Consider the following 22882-nt stretch of genomic DNA (forward strand, 5'->3'; position numbering starts at 1 on the left):
AATACAATGAAGATATGTCAGATAAAAAAAGAACTGGAAACTTTGAATGCAATTAACTCCAATTTACATTTGTATATCAAACTATGATGTGGAGATGCCGGCGTTGGACTGGGGTGGGCACAGTAAGAAGTCTCACAACGCCAGGTTAAAGTCCAACAGGTTTATTTGGTAGCATGAGCTTTCGGAGTGCTGCTCCTTCATCAGGTGAGTCCTCCGAAAGCTTGTGCTACCAAATAAACCTATTGGACTTTAACCTGGTGTTGTGAGACTACTTACTATATCAAACTAGTCTAATTTCCTAGCATGGTGTGGTCAATTTAGAGGGGGGCACAGTAAGAAGTCTCACAACACCAGGTTAAAGTCCAATAGGTTTATTTGGAATCACGAGCTTTCGGAGTGTCGCCCCTTCATCAGGTTTAGAGGGGGAAAGGACTCGAATCTATGAGGGTCTTGGATTCCACAGGACCTGAGTTAACAGCTGGGCAATAACAAATCAATATATCCTACAATCTCTCTCTTTCGATACCAAAAAAAGGGTGCGAATGGCCACTTACCAGACAGTGTGGAGTCTGTGCATGTTTTACCAGACAGTAAAGCTCGTATCTGTAACCTATATTTAAAAAGAGCAACAGTCATAGAGATGCACACTGTGGGAACAAAATTAGACCCAGTGAGTCAACATGTTCACATCTTCAGAGGAAATGTTACGCGAAATGTCACTTTAGTCTGGGCTCTTGATTAACGGGCTTCATTATCAGCTCAGCTGCTAATTTACTGCAGGATTCCATCTATCTGACTCATCAGTTAGGACAAGTTAAATTTGCGGCTTCTTCACAAACATGATTTGAGTGTTGCTCCTGTGCCAATTGCAACTCCCCCTCCCTCATTACCCCATTCTATCCAATTGGCAGGTTGTCTCCCACCTTGTATTAAGGACCACAGAGAGGCAGAGCCAGCCAGTTATAGATTTCTCTCACTAATTTTTACAGATGCACCATAGAAAGCATCCTTTCTGGCTGTATCACAGCTTGGTATGGCTCCTGCTCTGCCCAAGACCGCAAGAAACCACAAAAGGTCGTGAATGTAGCCCAATCCATCGCGCAAACCAGCCTCCCATCCATTGACTCTGTCTACACTTCCCGCTGCCTTGGAAAAACAGCCAGCATGATCAAGGACCCCACGCACCCCGGACATTCTCTCTTCCACCTTCTTCCGTTGGGAAAAAGATACAAAAGTCTGAGGTCACATACACTTGGGTCACTGTGTGTGGAGTCGTCATGTTCTCCCAGTGGGTTTCCTCCCTCAGTCCGTGATTCTATGATTCACATTGCCGTGGCTCTGAAGTCTGAACCGACTCAAGAACAGCTTCTCCCCTGCTGCCATCAGACTTTTGAATGGACCTACCTCAGATTAAATTGATCTTTCTCTATCAATAACACTACATTCTGCACCCTCTCCTTTCCTTTATATACTCTACATACGGTATGCTTTGTCTATATAGTGCGCAAGAACAATTCTTTTCACTGTATCCCAATACGTGTGAGAATGATAAATCAAATCAAAATATCACCTCAAAAGAACTGAAAACAGGATTGAGGATATAAACACACATGCACTAAATTAGGCACAGCCTCTCTCTCTCCCCCCTTTTGTAGGACTCAATAGCAATCGAATTCTTGCACTGGGGCAGGTTCAGTCCAGTAACATCTGGGCAGTCCAACTCAATTATGAATTCTGAGGGTTACTTTCTGATTTTCAGAGGCTCCTTTTGTATCCTTAATATCTCCTTTTTTAGGTGCTGCAGCCAACATTGTAACATTACCTTGTGTGTTTTTTGAAAGAATCGTGGGTGAGTTTCCCCTCAACGTCTCGGTCAATTATATCCCCCAATCACTGAAGCAGATTATTCAGTCAGTATTGCAATGCTGTTTGCAGAACCTTGTTGCTCCCCCTGCTCTTCTCTGAATAGTGATGTGGGATATTCTACATCCACCTACGGTGACAGTTTAATATCTGCTTATTTAAAGAGGGATGTAAATGCATTGGAAGCAGTTCAGAGGTTTTCTAGACTAATACCTGGAACAGGCAGGTTTGCCTTATGAGGACAGGGTGGAGAGGTTAGGCTTGTACCTGCTGGAGTTTGGAGGAGTGAGAGGCCATTCGATTGAAATGTTCAAGATCCTGAGGGGTATTGACAGGGTGGATGTGGAGAGGATGTTCCCTCTTGCAAGATAATCTAGGAGTCACTGTTTAAAAATAAGACTAAATGTTTCCCCTTGTGGGGCAATCTAGAACAAGGTCACAGGTATAGGTTGAGAGGCGGTAGATTTAAAACTGAGATGAGGAGGAACTACTTCTCGCAGAGGGTGGTGAATTTGTGGAACTCGCTGCCCCAGAGCGCGGTGGAGTCTGAATCATTGAATCGTTTCAAGAAGGAGATAGATATATTTCTGATAAAAAGAGGGATAAGGGGATATGGGGAAGAGGTGGGGAGGTGGATTTGAGATTAGGGAGAGATTAGAGGGCGGCACGGTAGCACAGTGGTTAGCACTGCTGCTTCACAGCTCCAGGGACCTGGGTTCGATTCCCGGCTTGGGTCACTGTCTGCGTGGAGTTTGCACATTCTCCTCGTGTCTGCGTGGGTTTACTCCGGGTGCTCCGGTTTCCTCCCACAGTCCAAAGATGTGCGGGTTAGGTTGATTGGCCATGCTAAAATTGCCCCTTAGTGTCCTGAGATGCGTAGATTAGAGGGATTAGCGGGTAAAATATGTAGGGATATGGGGGTAGGGCCTGGGTGGGATTGTGGTCGGTGCAGACTCGATGGGCCAAATGGCCTCTTTCTGCACTGTAGGGTTTCTATGATTCGATGATCAGCTATGATCTGATTGAATGGCGGAGCAGGCTCGAAGGGCTGAATTTACCTACTTCTGCTCCTAATTCCTACGTTCCTATGATGTACATCTAAGACAGTTTTTCTCTCTCAGCAGGTCGTGAGTCTTTGGAACTTTCTTCCTCAAAAGCAGGTGGAAGCAGAATCTTTGAATATTTTTAAGGCAGAGCGAGATAGAGTTTTGAGAAGCAAGAGGATGAAAGGTTATCGGGGGTAGGTGGGAAATACAATGAGGTTACAATCAGTCATGATCCGAGTGAATGGGGGAGCAGGCTCAAGGGGCTGAGTGGCTTACTCCTGCTCCCAATTTGTACATTCATCCAGAAGACATGCCCCCCGACAGAGCAGCACTTCCTCAGTAGAGTCATAGAGCTTTACAGCATGGAAACAGGCCCTTCGGCCCAACTTGTCCATGCTGCCCTTTTTTTTTTAAACCCCTAAACTAATCCCAATTGCCCGCATTTGGCCCATATCCCTCTATACCCATCGTACCCATGTAACTGTCTAAATGCTTTATAGATGCTTTATAAATGCTTTACGGTACTGCAATATCAGCCTTGATTTTGTGCTCAGATTTCTGGAGTGGAACTTGAACTCAAAGGAGGGAATTGTCCTGTCTGGCAGGCCACAGGAATTGTAACAGGGGTGGGGGGTGTTTACACTATATATCATAAAACAATCCAATTAAATACAGGGCGATGGTGAGGCCACACCTCGAGTATTGTGTAGTTTTGGTGTCATTATCTGAGGAAGGATGTCGTTGCTATAGAGGGAGTACAGCGAAGGTTTACCAGACTGATTCCTGGGTTGGCAGGTCTGCCATATGAGGAGAGATCAAGTGGGTTAGGATTGTATTCACTGGAGTTTAGAAGAGCGAGAGGGGATCTCATAGAAACTTATAAAATTCTAACAGGGTTAGACAGGATGGATTCCGAAAGAATGTCCCCAATGGTGCGGGAGTCCAGAACTAGGGGTCATAGTTTGAGGATAAGGGGTAAACCTATTAGGACTGAGGGGAAGAGAAATTTCTTCACCCAGAGGGTGGTGAATGTGTGGAATTCACTACCACAGGATGTAGCTGAGGCCAAAACGTTGTGTGATTTCAAGAAGAAATTAGATATAGCTCTTGGGGCTAAAGGGATCAAGGGATATGCGGGGGATGGGGGGGGGGGGGGGGGATCAGGATATTGAATTCGATGATCAGCCATGATCAAAATGAATGGCGGAGCAGGCTCAAAGATCCAATCGGCCTACTCCTGCTTCTAGTTTCTATCTCACTGCCATTAATATGTTCAGGTAGTCATCCAGGATCCTATTCAAGACCATGCCCCTTGATCAGGATATTTGCTATTTGATGGTGAATGTTCCACTTTGGGCCCCTTTCCCCACACACGCTGGCACTGAGCCAGCAGATGGCCCACTGCCGTGTTGAAGCAGCAGCAGGACAGTCCAGGGACCTGACAGTCTCGGATTTACCTTCCATTCTCAAAGCAGGTAACCCACTGATCCTCAATCTCTCCCAGGCAGTTGACAGCAGAAACACAGACAGAGGGGTGAGGTGGAGTGAGGTGTGCTTGTGGCAGATGGGACAGACGATTGTAGCACTCCACACCATTCCCATAGCATTGTTCAGCAAATTAAATAAATTAGGAACACATCCATACATCAAAGAATCAGATTAATAAATTACTACAGTTGTACCTTTGATGTAATTTAGGGAATCCAATATTACTACATCTTCCTTATTGATTTTCCTGGAGAAGAAAGATGATAAGAACATAAATATTGTTTAGGACGTTCATTGTTATTTGGTACATTATTTTGAATTCCACTTAACCAATGCCAACCTAAAAAACATTCAGGAAATAAGTTTGCTCAAACTCCTTTTCTCCCCTTCCATCTCCAGTCAATCTTCAAGTCATGAAACCATAGTCGATTGGTGGAAAAATCTAACTGATTCACTAATGCCCTTTAGGGAAGGAAATCTGCCATCCTTACCTGGTCTGGCCTACATGTGACTCCAGATCCACAGCAATGTGGTTGACTCCCAACTGCCCTTGCGCAACTAGGGATGGGCAATAAATGCTGCAAGAAGTTTAACAACACCAGGTTAAAGTCCAACAGATTTATTTGGTAGCAAAAGCCACACAAGCTTTCGGAGCTCCAAGCCCCCTCTTCAGGTGAGTGGGAATTCTGTTCACAAACAGGGCATATAAACATGTGCCCTGTTTGTGAACAGAATTCCCACTCACCTGAAGAAGGGGCTTGGAGCTCCGAAAGCTTGTGTGGCTTTTGCTACCAAATAAACCTGTTGGACTTTAACCTGGTGTTGTTAAACTTCTTACTGTGTTTACCCCAGTCCAATGCTGACATCTCCACATCAATAAATGCTGGCCAGCCGGCGACGCCCATGCCCCACAACTGAATATCAAAAAGTCATGTGTGTCGCACACAGCAGGTTTGAGGGTGGGAGGGGGGAAATACAAACCCAATTTTAATTAATACTTGCCCCATTTCATTGTTTATCTGGTTCAAGCAAGAGTGAGGCATCCAACAACAGCAACACAGTAGGACAACTTGCTTTCAGAACTTAAGAGCAGCCTCGCCCTAACCAATCGCAGAAAGCTCTCCAAGGCTGGTAGAACTGTCTCTCTACCACAGTGCATGGGGCATGGCAGCGCGTGGCTAAAACAAAAAACTATTCTCCATTCACGAAGGCAAATGATTGAATGCTGCCGTCATACACAGACAGGAGTAATGTTCTTTGGCTGTTATAGAGGAGACAGTTATGAGCACAACTACTGAGAAGTTTGTCTCCATTAGTCAGACCGAATCAATCACCAGAAAGAACCATTTAACCTTTAAAGGGAATAATGGGTTATGAACACTACAATCAAACTCCAAGCCTGGGAGGTGCATTAGATTACATCCTTGTTCCCATGTTCTTTTTGAAACTAGTTCAGAATGGAGGTGGAAGGAGGACAATCGCTGATTTATTTATTTTTGGTTAGGGGTAGAGCAGGTCGGGTGATCTGAGCCACATTGTCATTAGCAGACACTAGCATTTCCAGGAAATCTCCCAGATCTTCTTGTAACTTGGCTTGCGGTTGGATCTATAGGTGCAATTCCAGAGGCATGCAAACCCATTGAGTTGGGAAAGGACAAAAAACTGGAAGAGGGAAAGGGAGCAAAGGGAAAATATAACCTTGGATTATCCTGAAAGTTTCCTTCCTTTGTCACATAAGCTCCATCGCTGATTACAGAGCAGAGCAAAAGAACAAGACTGCGAACTATACAGATGTGCAGGTTAGGTTGAGTGGCCAAGATAAATTGCTCCTTAGTGTCAGGGGGACTAGCTAGGGTAAATGCCTGGGGTTATGGAGATACGGCCTGGGTGGGATTGCAGCCGGTGCAGACTCGATGGGCTGAATGGCCTCCTTCTGCACTGTATGGATTCTATGAACTATACCTCATATAATAGGAGCAACATGTTTGGTAAATTAGTGACAATAATCTGATGTGGCATTGCCTTGAAGCAAAAGAGGCACAGATTTTGCAAGGCCTGAGGAGTATTTTATTTGGTCAGTGGGGAGGCAGGGGTTTTGGTGGGGAGACAGTGGTATAATGGCAATGTCACTGGCCAAGAATCCAGAGGCCCAGACTAAAGTTCCTTGGACATGGGGTTCAAATCCTACCGTGGTGGGATTTAAATTCAATTAATAAAATCTGGAATTAAAAGCTAATCTCCATGAAACCATTGTCAATTGGCGGAGAAACCCATCTGGTTCACTGATGTCCTTTAGGGAAAGAAATCTGCCGTCCTTACCTGGTCTGGCCTACTTGTGACTCCAGACCCACAGCAATGTGGTTGACTATTAAATGCCCTCTGAAATTCCCTAACAAGCCACTCAAATCAAGGGCAATTAGACATGTCCACATCCCATATAAAAAATAGTTAAAACTTCTGTTTTGAACTGGAGAAGATTTTACTTTGTTGAAAACCTGGCTACTTTACTTACCTTAGGATTTTTGAGTGAACACAGAGAGTAAATTATTTTCATTCATTTGTGGGACATGGGCGTCGCTGGCTGGCCATCATTTATTGCCCATCCCTAGTTGCCTGAGGACAGTTGAGGGTCAACCACATTGTTGTAGCTTTGGAGTCACATATAGGCCAGACCAGGTAAGCACGGCAGATTTCCTTCTCTGAAGGACATTAGTGAACCAGATGGGGTTTTCCAACAATCGACAATGGTTTCACGGTCAATCAATAGATTCTAAATTCCAGACATGTTTTATTGAATTCAAATTCCACCAGCTGCCGTGGCGGGATTCGAACCCGGGTCCCCAGAACATGAGCTGAGTTTCTGCGAATGGTCTTTCCTGGTGCAGTGACTGTAGTGGCTATATGGGGGGGCTGGGCTTTATTGATGTGTTACTACCATTCGAGCCTCAAAACACAATACTCTGCAGTTTTAGATGAGTCTTTGAGAAAACATTTCAAAAACGATTGATAGATTTTTGCACCTCGAGTGAAGAATGTAAGTGATGAGATGCACTGATCTCTGCAGAGGCAATACAAGGAAGAGCAGACAATGTCAAGTCATGGCAAGGAAATACAGAAATCAGGTTTATAGCAGGAGATACATAGAATCATAGAATCCGTATAGTGCAGAAGGAGGCCATTCGGCTCCTCGAGTCTACACCGACTCTCCACATGAGCTTCTTACCCAGGACCTATCCACGTAACCTCACGTATTTACCCTGCTAATCCCCCTAACCTACACATCCTGGAACACTAAGTGGCAATTTAGCACTGCCAATCCACCTAACCTGCACATCTTTGGATTGCGGGAGGAAACTGGAGCATCCAGAGTAAACCCACGCAGACGGGACGGCACGGTAGCACAGTGGTTAGCACTGCTGCTTCACAGCTTCAGGGACCTGGGTTCGATTCTCGGCTTGGGTCACTCTCTGTGTGAGTTTGCACATTCTCCTCGTGTCTGCGTGGGTTTCCTCCGGGTGCTCCGGTTTCTTCCCACAGTCCAAAGAGGTGCGGGTTAGGTTGATTGGCCAGGCTAAAATTGCCTCTTAGTGTTCTGAGATGCATAGGTTAGAGGGATTAGCGGGTAAATATGTAGGGATATGGGGGTAGGGCTTGGGTGGCATTGTGGTCGGTGCAGACTCGATGGGCCAAATGGCCTCTTTGTGCACTGTAGGGTTTCTATGATTCTTTGACGTGGGGAGAATGTGCAAACTCCACACGGTCAGTCATCCAGGGCTGGAATTGAACCCGGGTTCGTGGCACTGTGAGGCAGCAGTGCTAACATGCATGGGCTGCATATGCATGAGAAGCAGTTCAGAGAAGGTTTACCAGACTAATACCTGGAATGGGTGGGTTGTCTAATGAGGAGAGGTTGGACAGGCCAGGCTTGTACCCATTGGAGTTTAGAAGAGTAAGTGGCGACTTTAACTGAAACATGCAAGATCCTGAGGGATCTTGACAGGGTGAATGTGGAAAGGAGGTTACTTCCTGTGGGAAAATCTAGAACTAGGGGTCACTGCTTAAAATGGAGGGGAGGCAATACTTGTTCTCTCAGAAGGGTCATGAGTCTTTGGAACTCTCTTCCAGAAAAGGCAGTGGTAGTAGAGTATTTGAATATTTTTAAGGCAGAGGGTGACAGATTATCGGGGTAGGCAGGTTACTACTAGCCATGAGCTTATTAAATGGTAGAGCAGGCTTGAGGGGCTGAATGGCCTCTTCCTGCTCTTTGTTCACATGTTTATAATACTTACATGTGAAGAAATGGCAAAAGATCACAGAATTCACATCGTGGCAAAGCTATTGATTGGACTGCAGTAAAAACCAAACAAGGGAAGCTGCTGCCAGTCAAGATACAAATAGCAAAAATGTAAAAGCACAAGCTGGTTGAAAAATGTATAGGTTAGGTGGAGTTATCTGGAATTACGAATCTACTGATGACCATGAAACCATTGTCAATTGTTATAAAAACCCATCTGGTTCACTAATGTCCTTTAGGGAAGAAAATCTGCCGTCCTTACCCGGTCTGGCCCACATGTGACTCCAGAGCCGCAGCAATGTGGTTGACTCTTAAATGCCCTCTGAAAAACACTCAACTCATTAGGGCAGCATTGTGGCACAGTGGTTAGCACTGCTGCCTCACACACCAGGGACCCGGGTTTGATTCCTGGCTTGGGTCGCCGTCTGTGTGAAGTTTGCACGTTCTCCTCGTGTCTGCGTGGGTTTCCTCCCACAGTCCGAAAGACGTGCTGGTTCAGTGCATTTGCCGTGCTAAATTCTCCCTCGGTGTACCCGAATAGGCGCTGGAGTGTGGCGACTAGGGGATTTTCACAGTAACTTCACTGCAGTGTTAACGTAAGCCTACTTGTACACTAAACAAACTTTAAACCCTCCAAGGGCAACTAGGGATGGGCAATAAATGCTGGTCAGCCAGCGACACCCATGAAAGGATTTTAAAAATGCACAGGGTTGGGGGATAGGGTGACCCTGGGTAAGGTCCTTTTTCAGAGGATCTGTGTGGACACGATGCATCAAATGGCTTCCTTCTGCACTGTAGAGAATTTATGGCAGTTTTTTCCAAAAACAAGCTGCAGTCACATGCTAACCTTTCCACTTCTGCTTTCAGGGTTCCTCGCAGTTCCTTCTCTTTCTGAGAATCTAGAATACAAAAAGTGATCAATAATTCACGATGTTTGGTCGCTTTTCTGTCTATCTAAATTCCAGGTGAGTGCCAAGCAGACTCAAATTATTATGTTCTTTCACGAGATAGGCAAAACCTTTACAAAAAAAACCATTAAACAGAATTGTTTTATTTCCCCCTCCCCCTAGTGCATTGTTACGCACAAAACATCGAACATGATAAATGTTTGCATCAGGAAAGGTACCACCGGATCCCAAAATGGGATTTGGGGGAGCATTGGGTGGCACAGTGGTTAGAACTGATGCCTCACAGCGCCAAGGATCCGATTTCCGGCTTGGGTGACTGTCTGTGCATGTTCTCCCCCGTGTCTGCGTGGGTTTCCTCCGGGTGCTCCGGTTTCCCCCCACAGTCCGAAAGACGTGCTGGTTAGGGTGCATTGGCCGTGCTAAATTCTCCCTCAGTGTAACCCGAAGTGTGGCAACTAGGGGAGTTCCACTTCATTTCAGTGTTAATGTAAGCCTACTTGTGACACTAATAAATAAAGTTAAACTGTTGTCGTTGCTACTTTCTTTACTTTGACAGGGTCCGTTCAAATTCTCTCCAACTTATTTCCTTTTCGCAGGAAGGATATGCACAGTTTCGATAACCACGCTTTTGGCACCTCTTTAGGGTTGGTGCATGGACATTATTTCTCTGGGACGGTTCAGTGGTCACGTCCTCCTGAGGATCTGGTGTCACAGTCTATGAATCCACATGATTACACACTATTTGTGGGTTAATAAGAAAACCGAGCCACTTGAGAGCTTATTCTGGCTCTTTCGTGTTTCACATGTCTATAATGGCAATAAGGCTTGTAGTGCTCAGGAATACAGCAACAGGAGGTTGTGACTTACCCATGTGTTAAAAAAAGGCATCAGATGGAAAATGGAAGACTCAAATTGTATTAATAAAACTACTCTTACTTCTCACACGGACTTTCAAAACCAGCAGAAATTGTCTTTCTCATTTCACAAAGCCCTTCAGAATTTTAAAAACATCTCTTGTAGCTCCTCTCTTGCATCAGTGGAAATCTCAGTACCGTTCCTCATAACTAGTTTATCAACACTGCCATCATCCCAGTACATCGTACTCTTTCTAATGTACAATAAGCACAGAAAATGCTGGAGAAACTCAGCACCATCTGCCAGACCTGCTGAGTTTTTGCTCGTTTGTGGAGAGAGAGACTCAGATTGTGGGTGGCACAGTGGTTAGCGCTGCTGCCTCACAGTGCCAGGGACCCGGGTTCGATTCCGGCCTCGGGTCGCTGTCTGTGTGGAGTTTGCACATTCTCCCAGTGTCTGCGTGGGTTTCCTCTGGGTGCTCCGGTTTCCTCCCACACTCCAAAGATGTGTGGGTTAGGTGGATTGGCCGTGCTAAATCGACCCTCAATGTACCAGAACAGGCGCTGGAGTGTGGCAGCTTGGGGATTACCAGGGTAAAGATGTGGGGATACGGGAATAGGGCCTGGGTGGGATTGTGATCGGTGCAGACTTGATGGCCTCATTCTGCACTGTAGGGATTGTATGCATGAGTTAATGGAACCTTCCCAAATCTAGGAATTTTGGACAATTAAAACCAATGCATCATCCATCACATTGGCCACTTATTTCGAGACCTTACGGTGAAGTTCATCCAGAGCCGGGGATTTGTCAGCCCGCAGACCCAACAATTTGCTTGATACCGTGTCAAGGTAATGCCCAGACAGGGACTGGAACCCTGGATCCTCAGATTAAAAGGCAGATGCTCACCTGACTGAGCTAGCCGGTCACTAAACGTTACTGGACTCAAGTCATTAACTCATTTCCCTCTGCGCAGATTCTGCCAGAGCTGCTGAGGTTTCCAGCATGTTACTTCAGATCTCCAACATTTGCAGTGTTTTGCTTTTACACAGGAACAAAAATGACCTTAACGTTAATGAGTGCAGAGTGTATAGTGCCTCCCAACAAGCCACAAGGGCTGAACACTGAAGCTCCTGCATAGAAGAGTCAAATCCCCAGGTTGAGCGAGAAAACTTTGGGCCCTTCACTTTGAAAGAAATCATTATCTTCCTGCGAATGGTTCCAGCTCTACTTGCCCAACTGACTGAATCTGAGGGGGCCTGAAAACCATCTGAAATCTCTCATTACCTCATTTCGAATTCTAAAATGCACACCATTCTCTCAGAAGCATTTCTTTCAAAGCCACGAGGAATTGCTGTCAAAGCTGCAGCTCCGACAAACTTCTAAACTCCCCAGTGTCGAGCCCACACCAACTTTCCACTTCACACGTTTTAGCCTGGCTAACGGTCCAGTAGCCTGGCTAACGGTCTATAAACCGGTGGCTGACAGCTTCCCCTTCTTTGCCACACTTGCCTTGCAGCTTTCTCAGGTGTCAGCCAGGGCGGCTCTGAGTCAATAGGTGGTGGGTTCAATGTCCCAGCTCCAGAGACTCGCTCACTGAAGATCTTGGCTGGCACGCCAGTGAGGTGCCACCTTCTGGGATCAGTACCAAACCAAGGTCCCCTCTGCCGTCTCAGCCAGATGCACAAAAGGATTTGTGCTGCTATTGGCTTGAAAAAAAAAGAGTGGGGAAATTTTCTCTGACGTCCCGATCGATATTTATCATCAACCAACGTGACTAAAGCAGAGGTTAGACTGAACAGGTTCCGTGCTGGAGACAGACCCAGCAGCAACAACCTCTTCTGTCCATTGGGGACACCGTGACTCACCCCTGTTAACTGTGAAATGCAAACCATGATGTATATAGAACAAAGAACATTACAGCAAAGGAACAGTCCCTTTGACCCTCCAAACCTGCACCGACTATCCTGCCTGTCTGAACTAAACCCCCTATCTTTCAGGGACCATATCCCTCTATTCCTATTCATGTATTTGTCCAAATGCCCCTTAAAAGTCACTATCGTATCTGCTTCCACTACCTCAGCAGGTTCCAGGCACCCATCACCCTCTGTAAAAAACTTGCCGCGTACATCTCATAGAATCCTATATAGAATAATAGAATCCTACAGTGCAGAAGGAGGCCATTCAGCCCACCGAGTCTGCACCGACCACAATCCCACCCAGGTCCTATCCCCATAACCCCATGCATTTACCCTAGCTAGTCCCCCTGACACTAAGGGGCAATTTAGCATGGCCAATCCACCTAACCTGCACATTTTTGGACTCTTTTAAACCTTGCCCCTCGCACTTAAACCTATGCTCCCTAGTAATTGACTCTTCCACCCTGGGAAAAGCTTTTCACTATCCACTCTGTCCATGCCTCTCAATCTTGTAGACTTCTATCAGGTTGCCCCTCAACCTCCGTCATTCCATTGAGGACAAACCAAGTTTCTCCAATCTCTCTTCATAGCTTATGTCCTCCATACCAGGCAACATCCTGGTAAATCTTTTCTGTACCCTCTCCAAAGCCTCCACATTCTTCTGATAGTCTGGTGACCAGAATTGAACACTATATTCCAAGTGCGGCCTATCTAAGGTTCTATAAAGCTGCAACATGACTTGCCAATTTTTAAACTCAATACCCCGGCCGATGAAGGCAAGCATGCCGTATGCCTTCTTGACTACCTTCTCCACCTGCGTTGCCACTTTCAGTGACCCGTGTACATGTACACCCAGATTCCTTTGCCTATCAATACAAGTGCCCCGACCTGTGCTTCAGTGGTGGTCTCACTGCCCTACACCAGGCTGGTGAGGAAGCTGCCAACAGGCTGAAGACTTTCAAATTTGACACCTAACTGTTCATCAGTGCCTACGACATCAGCAGCACTAAAACAGAATATCTGGTCATCATCACATTGCTGTTTGTGGGATCTTGCTGTGCACAGATTGGCTGCTGCATTTCCTACGTTATAAAAGTGGCTACACTTCAAAAGGGCTTCATTGGCTGTAAAACACCGAGGTTGTGAAACATTTTCTACCAATTTTGGTCCATCAACACACACAAAACAGTAAATTAGGTAGCTTAGCAAATCTATATCATAAAAAGCACCAAAGGTGTGTGCAGAGAAACACCTATGCCCACAGGTCCATCAGCAGTAGTCCACACGTAACTTCCTCGAGGCCCAGTGGGGAGAGGGAGATAGGGGATCCTGTCGGGTGTTCCCCGAACAGACTGTCCAAGTCATTTGGCAGAATGCCTCATTGCCAGAACTTTCAAGCAAGCATCAAGATATAGCTTGTCTGGTGGTGAGAAGGGCCCACTCTGTCAGATCCTTCCCCACATGCCCAGAGTCACACCCCCTCCTTCGGAAATCTGCCGTTGCAAAGCAGCTCTAGAAAGAGATGGTGGTACTTGTCGAGGTTCATTCCGAGTAGCTCCGTGACGCAGGATTCTGCCCTACGGACTGTCACAAGGGAAGCACACCAAGACAAACATCACTGTGCCCTACGGATTGGTACAAGGGACAGACACTGAAACAAACATCACTGCTGCTGGAGGATCATCAACTCAGTGAAAAACACTCTTTGCTCTGCCCAAAATTCTTCTGGTCCCCCAGTGCAAAGAGCTGTGGACAACTGAGTGTTGCAGACTGGCACTCCAAGATCCAGGGTTATGTGGTGAGGGACGTATTAAAGCTTGGGACAGCCACCACAGAGATACAATGGGAAAGGTCACTGATTAAGGCCCACTGTCGTTCATCTGGGGTCTGGAAACCATGTTTCATGAAATCATGAAACCTCACGGACTATAATGTTCAACACAAAATGAATTTTGTATAACCTGCAATTGTAAGTTATTGAAATAAATTGAACCGTAATGTACTTTACACAATGTAATATTTGAACTAGTCTGTAAAAACCATTAATTTTATCAATATGTTTATTTAATTTTTTATTAGTATCACAAGTAGGCTTACATTAACACTGCAATGAAATTACTGTGAAAATCCCCTCACTGCCACACTCCGGCGTCTGTTCGGGTACATTGAGGGAGAATTTAGCACGGCCAATGCACCTAACCAGCACGTCTTTCAGAATGTGGGAGGAAACCGGAGCACCCGGAGGAAACCCACGCAGACAAGGGGAGAACGTGCAGATTCCACACAGACAGTGACCCAAGCCGGGAATCGAACCTGGGTCCCTGGCTTTGTGAGGCAGCAGTGCTAACCACTGTGCCACCCAATCAGGTATACGTTTAGAAAGAAATCTTAGAAATTACCACAGCACTGTGATTTTATTTAGCAATGCCTGTACCTTAAACTGCAGCAGAGAAAACAGGACTGAGCCTTATATGACACCATGAATGTTGCCCATGTTTTCATTTCCCTGAGGCAACTGTGCCTTCAGCCAAACTACCGTCTCTATCGTTCGAGATGAGACTGTCTCTTTGACCAAACTTTTGATCACCTCTTACCTGCCCTTTATGCATCTAACAACGTTTGTTCCTGCGAAATGCTTTGGGGCATCTCATTATGTTAAAGGAACTCTACTCGCTGGAACATTGTCATGGTTGAAACAGGAGGAAATGCTTCCGACAGCGCAAGGCTGCGTACGGTTGTCAGTCAGGAAAAGTAGCAAGTGGAGGAGAAACAAGCCAATTTTTATGTTCAAGGGGAGAAGTGTAATGTGCTGCACCAGGTGGTCCAAGAGAGATCAGTGGCACATACAAATACTAAGTGCATGTGGGATGGGGGCGTTAGCATTCAGAACACCACCACAGATAATCACAGTATTGTGCATGGAAGACCAAAGGTACAAATCCTGCCACCATCTCCAAGGAGTCAGTCTCAATCTCGCTGGCATACAGGTACTCCTGAGAGAGTGCTGCACTGTCAGAGGTACCGCCTTCCAAGCAAATCAAAGCAAGGCTTTATCCTTCCTCTCAGGGTGATGTAAAATATCTTATGGCGCTACTAGTTAAGAGTTCTTGGGAGGAGAATGTTCAACAAAACGGAGAAACCGAGTAGAATGTGCCTATATTCTCTGGAGGCTAGAGGAACGAGAGATGATCTGATTGAAACGTAAATGATTTTGAGGAAGTTTGACAATGTAGAGGCAGTTACCCCCGACCATAGACTCTAGAACTAGAGGTCACTGTCTCAGGAGAAGGTGCCAGCCTTTTAGGACTGAGACAAGGAGATATTTCTTTACTCAGGGTTAGAACCATAGAGTCCCCAAAGTGCAGAAGGAGGTTATTCAGCCCATCATAGAATCCCTACAGTGTAGGAGGCCAATTGGCCCATTGAGCCTGCACCGACAACAATCCCACCCAGGCCCTATCCCCTTAACCCCACGTATTTACCCTGTTAATCCCCCTGACACTAAGGGGCAATTTAGCATGGCCAATCAACCTAACCCACACATCTTTGGACTGTGGGAGGAAAGCAGAGCACCCGGAGGTAACCCATGCAGACATGGGGAGAACATGCAAACTCCGCACAGACTGACCTGAGGCCGGAACTGAACCTGGGTCCATGGCGCTTGGAGGCAGCAGTGCTAACCACTGTGCCACCCTCAAGTTTGCACTGATTCTCTGAAAGAGCATCCCGCACAAGTCCTCCCTTCTGCACCATCCCTATAACCCCCCCCTCATTTAGCAAGGCCAATCCACTCCAACTTAAGACTTCTTTTCAACTGTGGGGAGGAAACCGGAGCACCTGGAGGAAACCCATGCGGAGAGGGGGAGAATGTGCACATAGACAGTGACCCGAGCTGGGATTCAAACCAGGGTCCCTGGCGCCGTGAGTGCTAACCACCGTGCCACTCATATCGGATTTTGGATGGGATTGCCTGATGCCTTGGTCCCATCCTTATTCTTACTGTTCGTAGCAATCCTTCTGGCCATTAACTGGCACCAACCAAATCACCAGTCTCACCAGTCACCCGAGGCCGGAATTGAACCCGGGGTTCCTGGCGCTGTGAGACAGGAGCGCTAACCACCGTGCCACCGCAATTATGTATCTCGGCCGATATTTAACCCTTAATCAACAGCGCCAAGTCTCAAACTCTCTCCTCAAAACCCTCCGGGTCAGGTAGATGAATGAAGAGAGTGATGCTGCCGAACTCCACTGCCCAGTGAGGCGGCGGCACAGTGGTTAACACTGCTCCCTCACAGCGCCAGGGACCCAGGTTCGAATCCTGGCCTTGGGTCACTGTCTGCGCAGACTCTGCACATTCTCCCCATGTCTGCATGGGTTTCCTCCCACAGTCTGAAAGACGTGCTGGTTAGGGTGTATTGGCCATGCTAAATTCTCCCTCAATGTACCCGAACAGGCACCAGAGTGTGGCGACTAGGGGATTTTCACAGTAGCTTCATTGCAGTCTTAATGTAAACCTACCTGTGACACTAATAAATAAACTTTATGATCATTACCCCCCCCGTTGCCAGGGTTACCGGAGTAGGCCGCCTCCCTCTCCTCTCGCCGCTCTCCCACCACCGCCGCCACCTTCCGCCCCAGCCGCTCCCGCACCAACTCGCCCAGCTCCGCCGCCCGCCGGCTCTTGCCGCTGCAGGGCAGCCCGCACAGGATCACCAGGGGCATGACGAATCCAGCCCGGGGATTAGAGCCTAGGCCACTAGGCCGCACCTTAAAGGCGCCGCCCGCCCCCTACCCCTTTTCCCGTCGGCTCATTAAAGGGGAGGGGCCCCGAGCAGCGTCCTCCGGCGGGCGGGCGCCGCCACTGCAGCCCCACATTCACCTGGTGCCAAAGGACAGGAGCTGGAACATCAGTGCTTAAAACAGCTAAATATACAAGTCACTATTTCAGTTATTATCCTGTTTTATTAAACTAGTCACTTGGTACTTAAAGTTTATTTATTAGTGTCACAGGTAGGTTTACATTAAGTTTATTTTTTTAAAGTTTATTTATTAGTATCACAAGTAGGCTTACATTAAGTTAAATTTTTTTAAAATTTAAGTTTATTTATTAGTGTCACATGTAGGCTTACATTAATACTGTAATGAAGTTACTGTGAAAATCCCCCCGTCGCCACACTCCGGCGCCTGTTCGGGTACACTGATGTAGAATTTAGCACGGCCAATCCACCTAACCAGCACGTCTTTCGGACTTTGGTAGGAAACCGGAGCACCCGGAGGAAACCCACGCAGACACGGGGAGAACGTGCAGACTCTGCACAGTCACCCGAGCCGGGAATCGAACCCGGGTCCCTGGCGTGGTGAGGTAGCAGTGCCAACCACTGTGCTACCGTGCTGCTCAATCTCAGGGCAGAACCTGGAACATTTAACATCAGTGCATAAAACAGCTAAACATACAAGTCACTATTTCAGTTACTATCCTGCTTTATTAAACTAGCCGCTTGGTACTTCGGAAGTTGCTGAAAAAAGGGACATACTGTGAAAGCTTTTCACCTCGCACTCATCAGGACAGATGCAAGAATTCCAAATTTCAAAGGGAGTAGCACTTTTAATTTTTTTCGATTCATTCATGGGACATAAGTGTTGTTGGCTGGGCCAGCATTTATCGCCCGTCACTAGTTGCCCTTGTTGAGAGGCAACCACATTGCTGTGGCTCTGGAGTCACAGGTAGGCCAGACCAGGTAAGGATGGCAGATTTCCTTCCATAAAGAACATTCGTGAGCCAGATGGGTTTTTATGTCCCTGGTGCTGTGAGGCAGCACTAATCACGTGGTTAGCACTGCTGTCTCACAGCGCCAGGGTTCAATTCCAACCTTGGCTCACTGTCTATGTGGAGTCTGCACGTTCTCCCTGTGTCTGCGTGGGTTTCCTCTGGGTGCTCCGGTTTTCTACCACACTCCAAAGATGTACGGGTTAGGTTGATTGACCGTACTAAATTGACCCTAATGTCAGAGGGACCAGCTAGGGTAAATATGTGGAGTTACGGGAATAGGGCCTGGGTGGGATTGTGATCAGTGCAGGCTCAATGGGCTGAATGGCCTCCTTCTGCACTGTATTGATTCTGTTCTGTGGACAACGGTTTCATGGTCATCAGTAGATTCTTAATTCCAGATTTTTGTTGAATTCAAATTCCACCATCTGCCGTGACGGGATTCGAACCCAGGTCCCCAGAGCATTACCCTGGGCCTCTGGATTACCAGTGCAGTGACTATACCACTACACCACTGCCTCCACCTCTGGCTACCGGAGCAGGTCAGAGGTGTGGAATTCCGAGACAAGTAACTCACCTCCTAACTTGTGCTTTGTAGATGTGGACAGACTTTCAGAAGGTCAGTTAATTGTCATAGAATTCCACACCTCTGACCTGCTCTGGTACTCAGTATTTACATGGCTAGTCCAGTTCAGTTTCTGGTCAATGGAAACCCCCAGGATGTTGATAGAATCATAGAATCATACAATGGAGAAGAGGCCCTTCAGCCCATCGAGTTCATACCAACACATTAGAAACACCTGACCTCTCACCTAATCCTATCTGCCAGCACTTGGCCCATAGCCCTGAATGTTATGATGTGTCAAGTGCTCATCCAGGTACTTTTTAAAGGATGTGAGGCAACCCGCCTCCACCACCCTCCCAGGCAGCACATTCCAGACCATCACCACCCTCTGAGTAAAAAAAGTTTTTCCTCACAACCCCCTTAAACCTCCTATCCCTCACTTTGAACCTGTGTCCCCTCATGACTGGTCCTTCAACTAAGGGGAACAGTTGCGCCTTATCCACTCTGTCCATGCCCCTCATAATCTTGAACACCTCGATCAGGTCGCCCCTCAGTCTTCTCTGCTCCAGAGAAAACAACCCAAGCCTATCCAGCCTCTCTTCATAACTTAAATCTTAAATGTTCCATCCCAGGCAGCATCCTAGTGAATCACCTCTGCACCCCCTCCAGTGCGTTCATGTCCTTCCTATAATGTGGCGACCAGAACTGCACACAGTGCTCCAGCTGTGGCCTCACCAAAGTTCTATACAACTCCAACATGACTTCCCTGCTTTTGTAATCTATACCCCGATTGATAAAGGTGAGTGTCCCATACGCCTTTTTCACCCCCTATTAACCTGCCAAGGTCCCTTTGTTCCACAGAACTTCCAAGTGTCCCATCATTCATTGAGTACTTCCTTGTCAAATTACTCCTTCTAAAGTGTATCACCTCACACTTTTCAGGGTTAAATTCCATCTGCCATTTACCTGCCCGTTTGACCATTCCGTCTATATCTTCTTGTAGCCCAAGACACTCCGCCTCACTGTTAACCACCCGGCCAATCTTTGTGTCATTCGCAAATTTACTAATCCTACCCCCCACATTGTTGTCTATATCATTTATATAAATGAAGAATAATAGGGGGCCCAACACAGATCCCTGAGGTCCGCCACTGGACACTGGCTTCCAGTCACTAAAACAGCCTTCTCTCATCACCCTCTGTCTCCTACAACTGAGCCAATTTTGAATCCACTTTATCAAATTGCCCATGTGGGAACTTGTCAAAAGCCTTGCTGAAATCCATATAAACTACATCAACTGCACTACCCTCATCTACACCCCTGGTCATCTCCTTATAAAATTCTAATTTGTTAGGCATGACCTCCCTCTGACAAAGCCATGCTGACTATCGCTGATCAAGCTTTGCCTCTCCAAGTGGAGATAGATGCCCTCGGTGGCACGGTGGTTGGCACTGCTGCTTCGCAGCTCCAGGGTCCCGGGTTCGATTCTCGGCTCGGGTCGCTGTCTGTGTGGAGTTTGCACGTTCTCCTCGTGTCTGCGTGGGTTTCCTCCGGGTGCTCCGGTTTCCTCCCACAGTCCAAAGATGTGCGGGTTAGGTTGATTGGCCAGGTTAAAAAATTGCCCCTTAGAGTCCTGGGAAGTGTCGGTTAGAGGAATTAGCGGGTAAAATGTGTGGAGGTAGGGCCTGGGTGGGATTGTGGTCGGTGCAGACTCGATGGGCCGAATGGCCTCCTTCTGCACTGTAGGGTTTCTATGATTCTATGATTCAGAAGTTTCTCCAATAGTTTCCCGACCACTGGCGTGAGACTCACAGGTCTGTAGTTCCCTGGTTTATTTCTGGAACCCATCTTAAATAGCGGAACCACATTAGCTGTTCTCCAGTCGTCTGGCAGCTCCCCCGTATTCTGTAACTTGATTTTGTGTCTCTGTGCCCTGTTTGAGAGCAGATTTCCACTCCATCTGACGAAGGAGCAGCGCTCCGAAAGCTAATGGTATTTGCTACCAAATAAACCTGTTGGACTTTAACCTGGTGTTGTTAAAACTCTTACTGTGTTTGCCCCAGTCCAACGCCGGCACCTCCACATCAGAGCTCCCCCGTGGCCAGAGAGGAATTGAAAATTTGGGTCAGAGTCCCTGCAATCTCCTCCCTTGCCTCCCACAGCAGCCTAGGGTACAATTCATCCGGACCTGGAGGTTTATCCTCTTTTAAGGCTGCCAACACCTCCAATCCCTTGTCCTTCCCCATGTCAATTTGCTCAAGAACCTCACAGTCTCTCTCCCTGAATTCCACACCATCATCCTCATTCTCTTGGGTGAAGACGGATGTGAAGTATTCTTTCAACACTCTACCAATGTCCTCTGGCTTCACCCACTGATTGACCCCTTGGTCCCTAAAGGGCCCTACTCTTTCCCTGGTTATCCTCTTCTCATTGTTATGCTTCTAAAATCTCTTGGGATTTTCCCTACTTTTACCAGCCAGGGCTTTCTCATATCCTCTCTTTGCTTTCCTAATTGCTTTCTTATGCTCCACCCTACACTTTCTATACCTCACTAATGCCAGGAATGATCCCAGGAATGAAGGGTTTGTCATATGAAGAGTGGTTGAGGAGTCCGGGCCTATACTTGATGGAGTTTAGAAAGATGAGGGGGGATCTAATTGAAACTTACAGAATGCTGAGAGGCCTTGGTAGAGTGGGTGTGGAGAGGATGTTTCTACTAGTGGGAGAGACTAGAACTCGAGTGCACAATCTCAGAGTGAAGAGACACTCCTTTAAAACTGAGATGAGAAGTAATTTCTTCAGCCAGGGAGTGGTGAATCTGTGGAAGTCATTGCCACAGAAGGCTGTGGAGGCCAGGTCATTGAGTGTCTTTAAGACAGAGATAGATAGGTTCTTGATTAATAAGGGGATCAAGGGTTACGAGGAGAAGGCAGAAGAATGGGGGAGAATCATATCAGCCATGATTTAATGGTGGATCAGACTCGATGGGCCAAATGGCCTAATTCTGCTCCTATATCTTATGGTCTTATGGTCTCCACTGATTTGCTCCCCTTGTACTTTTTGAAAGTCTTTCTTTTCCTTCTCATTATATCCTGAATATCTCTGGTCATCCATGCTTCTCTGGGCTTGTTATTCTGCAACACCAGGTTAAAATCCAACGGGTTTATTTGGTAGCACAAGCCACAAGCTTTCGGAGCGCTGCCCCTTCATCAGGTGAGTGGGAGTTCTGTTCACAAACAGGGCAATAAAGACACAAACTCAATTTACATAATAAAGGTTGGAATGCGAGTCTTTACAGGTAATCAAGTCTTAAAGGTACAGACCATGTGAGTGGAGAGAGGGTTAAGCACAGGTTAAAGAGATGTGTATTGTCTCCAGCCAGGACAGTTAGTGAGATTTTGCAATTTCAGGCAAGTTGTGGGGGTTACAGATAGTGTGACATGAACCCAAGATCCCGGTTGAGGCCATCCTCATGTGTGCGGAACTTGGCTATCAGTTTCTGCTCAGCGATTCTGCGTTGTTGTGTGTCGTGAAGGTCGCCTTGGAGAACGCTTACCCGAAGATCGGAGGCTGAATGCCCGTGACCGCTGAAATGTTCCCCAACAGGAAGAGAACACTCGTGCCTGGTGATTGTCGAGCGGTGTTCACGACACACGACAGCGCAGAGTCGCTGAGCAGAAACTGATAGCCAAGTTCCGCACACATGAGGACGGCCTCAACTGGGATCTTGGGTTCATGTCACACTATCTGTAACCTCCACGACTTGCCTGGGCTTGCAAAATCTCACTAACTGTCCTGGCTGGAGACAATACACATCTCTTTAACCTGTGCTTAACCCTCTCTCCACTCACATTGTCTGCACCTTTAAGACTTGATTACCTGTAAAGACTCGCATTCCAACCATTATTTTATAAATTGAGTTTGTGTCTTTATACGCCCTGTTTGTGAACAGAACTCCCACTCACCTGATGAAGGAGCAGCGCTCCGAAAGCTTGTGGCTTGTGCTACCAAATAAACCTGTTGGACTTTAACCTGGTGTTGTGAGACTTCTTACTGTGTTTACCCCAGTCCAACGCTGGCATTTCCACATCTTGTTATTCCTACCTATCACTCTAAAGGATGATGCTGGACCCATTTCCTTTTTGAATGCCCCCACTTCTCTTCTGTAGATTTTCCCGTT

The 22882-nt window shown here is 46.9% G+C and overlaps 1 protein-coding gene across 3 annotated transcripts in view; it reads right to left on the reverse strand.

Annotated features, from left to right (window-relative positions):
* kti12 (KTI12 chromatin associated homolog) overlaps positions 1-17189 on the reverse strand; it is a 33997-nt gene extending 16808 nt beyond the window's left edge. The window contains exons 1-4 of one of the 3 annotated variants that reach the window (XM_078206796.1): positions 16945-17189; positions 9539-9590; positions 4592-4644; positions 555-610 (exon numbers count right to left, since the gene is read on the reverse strand). In XM_078206796.1, the coding sequence (XP_078062922.1) occupies positions 555-610; positions 4592-4644; positions 9539-9590; positions 16945-17092 (309 nt within the window). In that variant the 5' untranslated portion in view covers positions 17093-17189. Of the gene's footprint in view, positions 1-554; positions 611-4591; positions 4645-9538; positions 9591-16923 lie in introns of all 3 variants that reach the window. The other 2 variants (XM_078206797.1, XM_078206795.1) reach the window with 2 other exon arrangements.
* Between the last annotated feature and the right edge of the window lie 5693 nt (positions 17190-22882).

Source organism: Mustelus asterias, unplaced genomic scaffold, assembly GCF_964213995.1.
Source record: "Mustelus asterias unplaced genomic scaffold, sMusAst1.hap1.1 HAP1_SCAFFOLD_1791, whole genome shotgun sequence".
NCBI classification, from domain to species: Eukaryota; Metazoa; Chordata; class Chondrichthyes; order Carcharhiniformes; family Triakidae; genus Mustelus; species Mustelus asterias.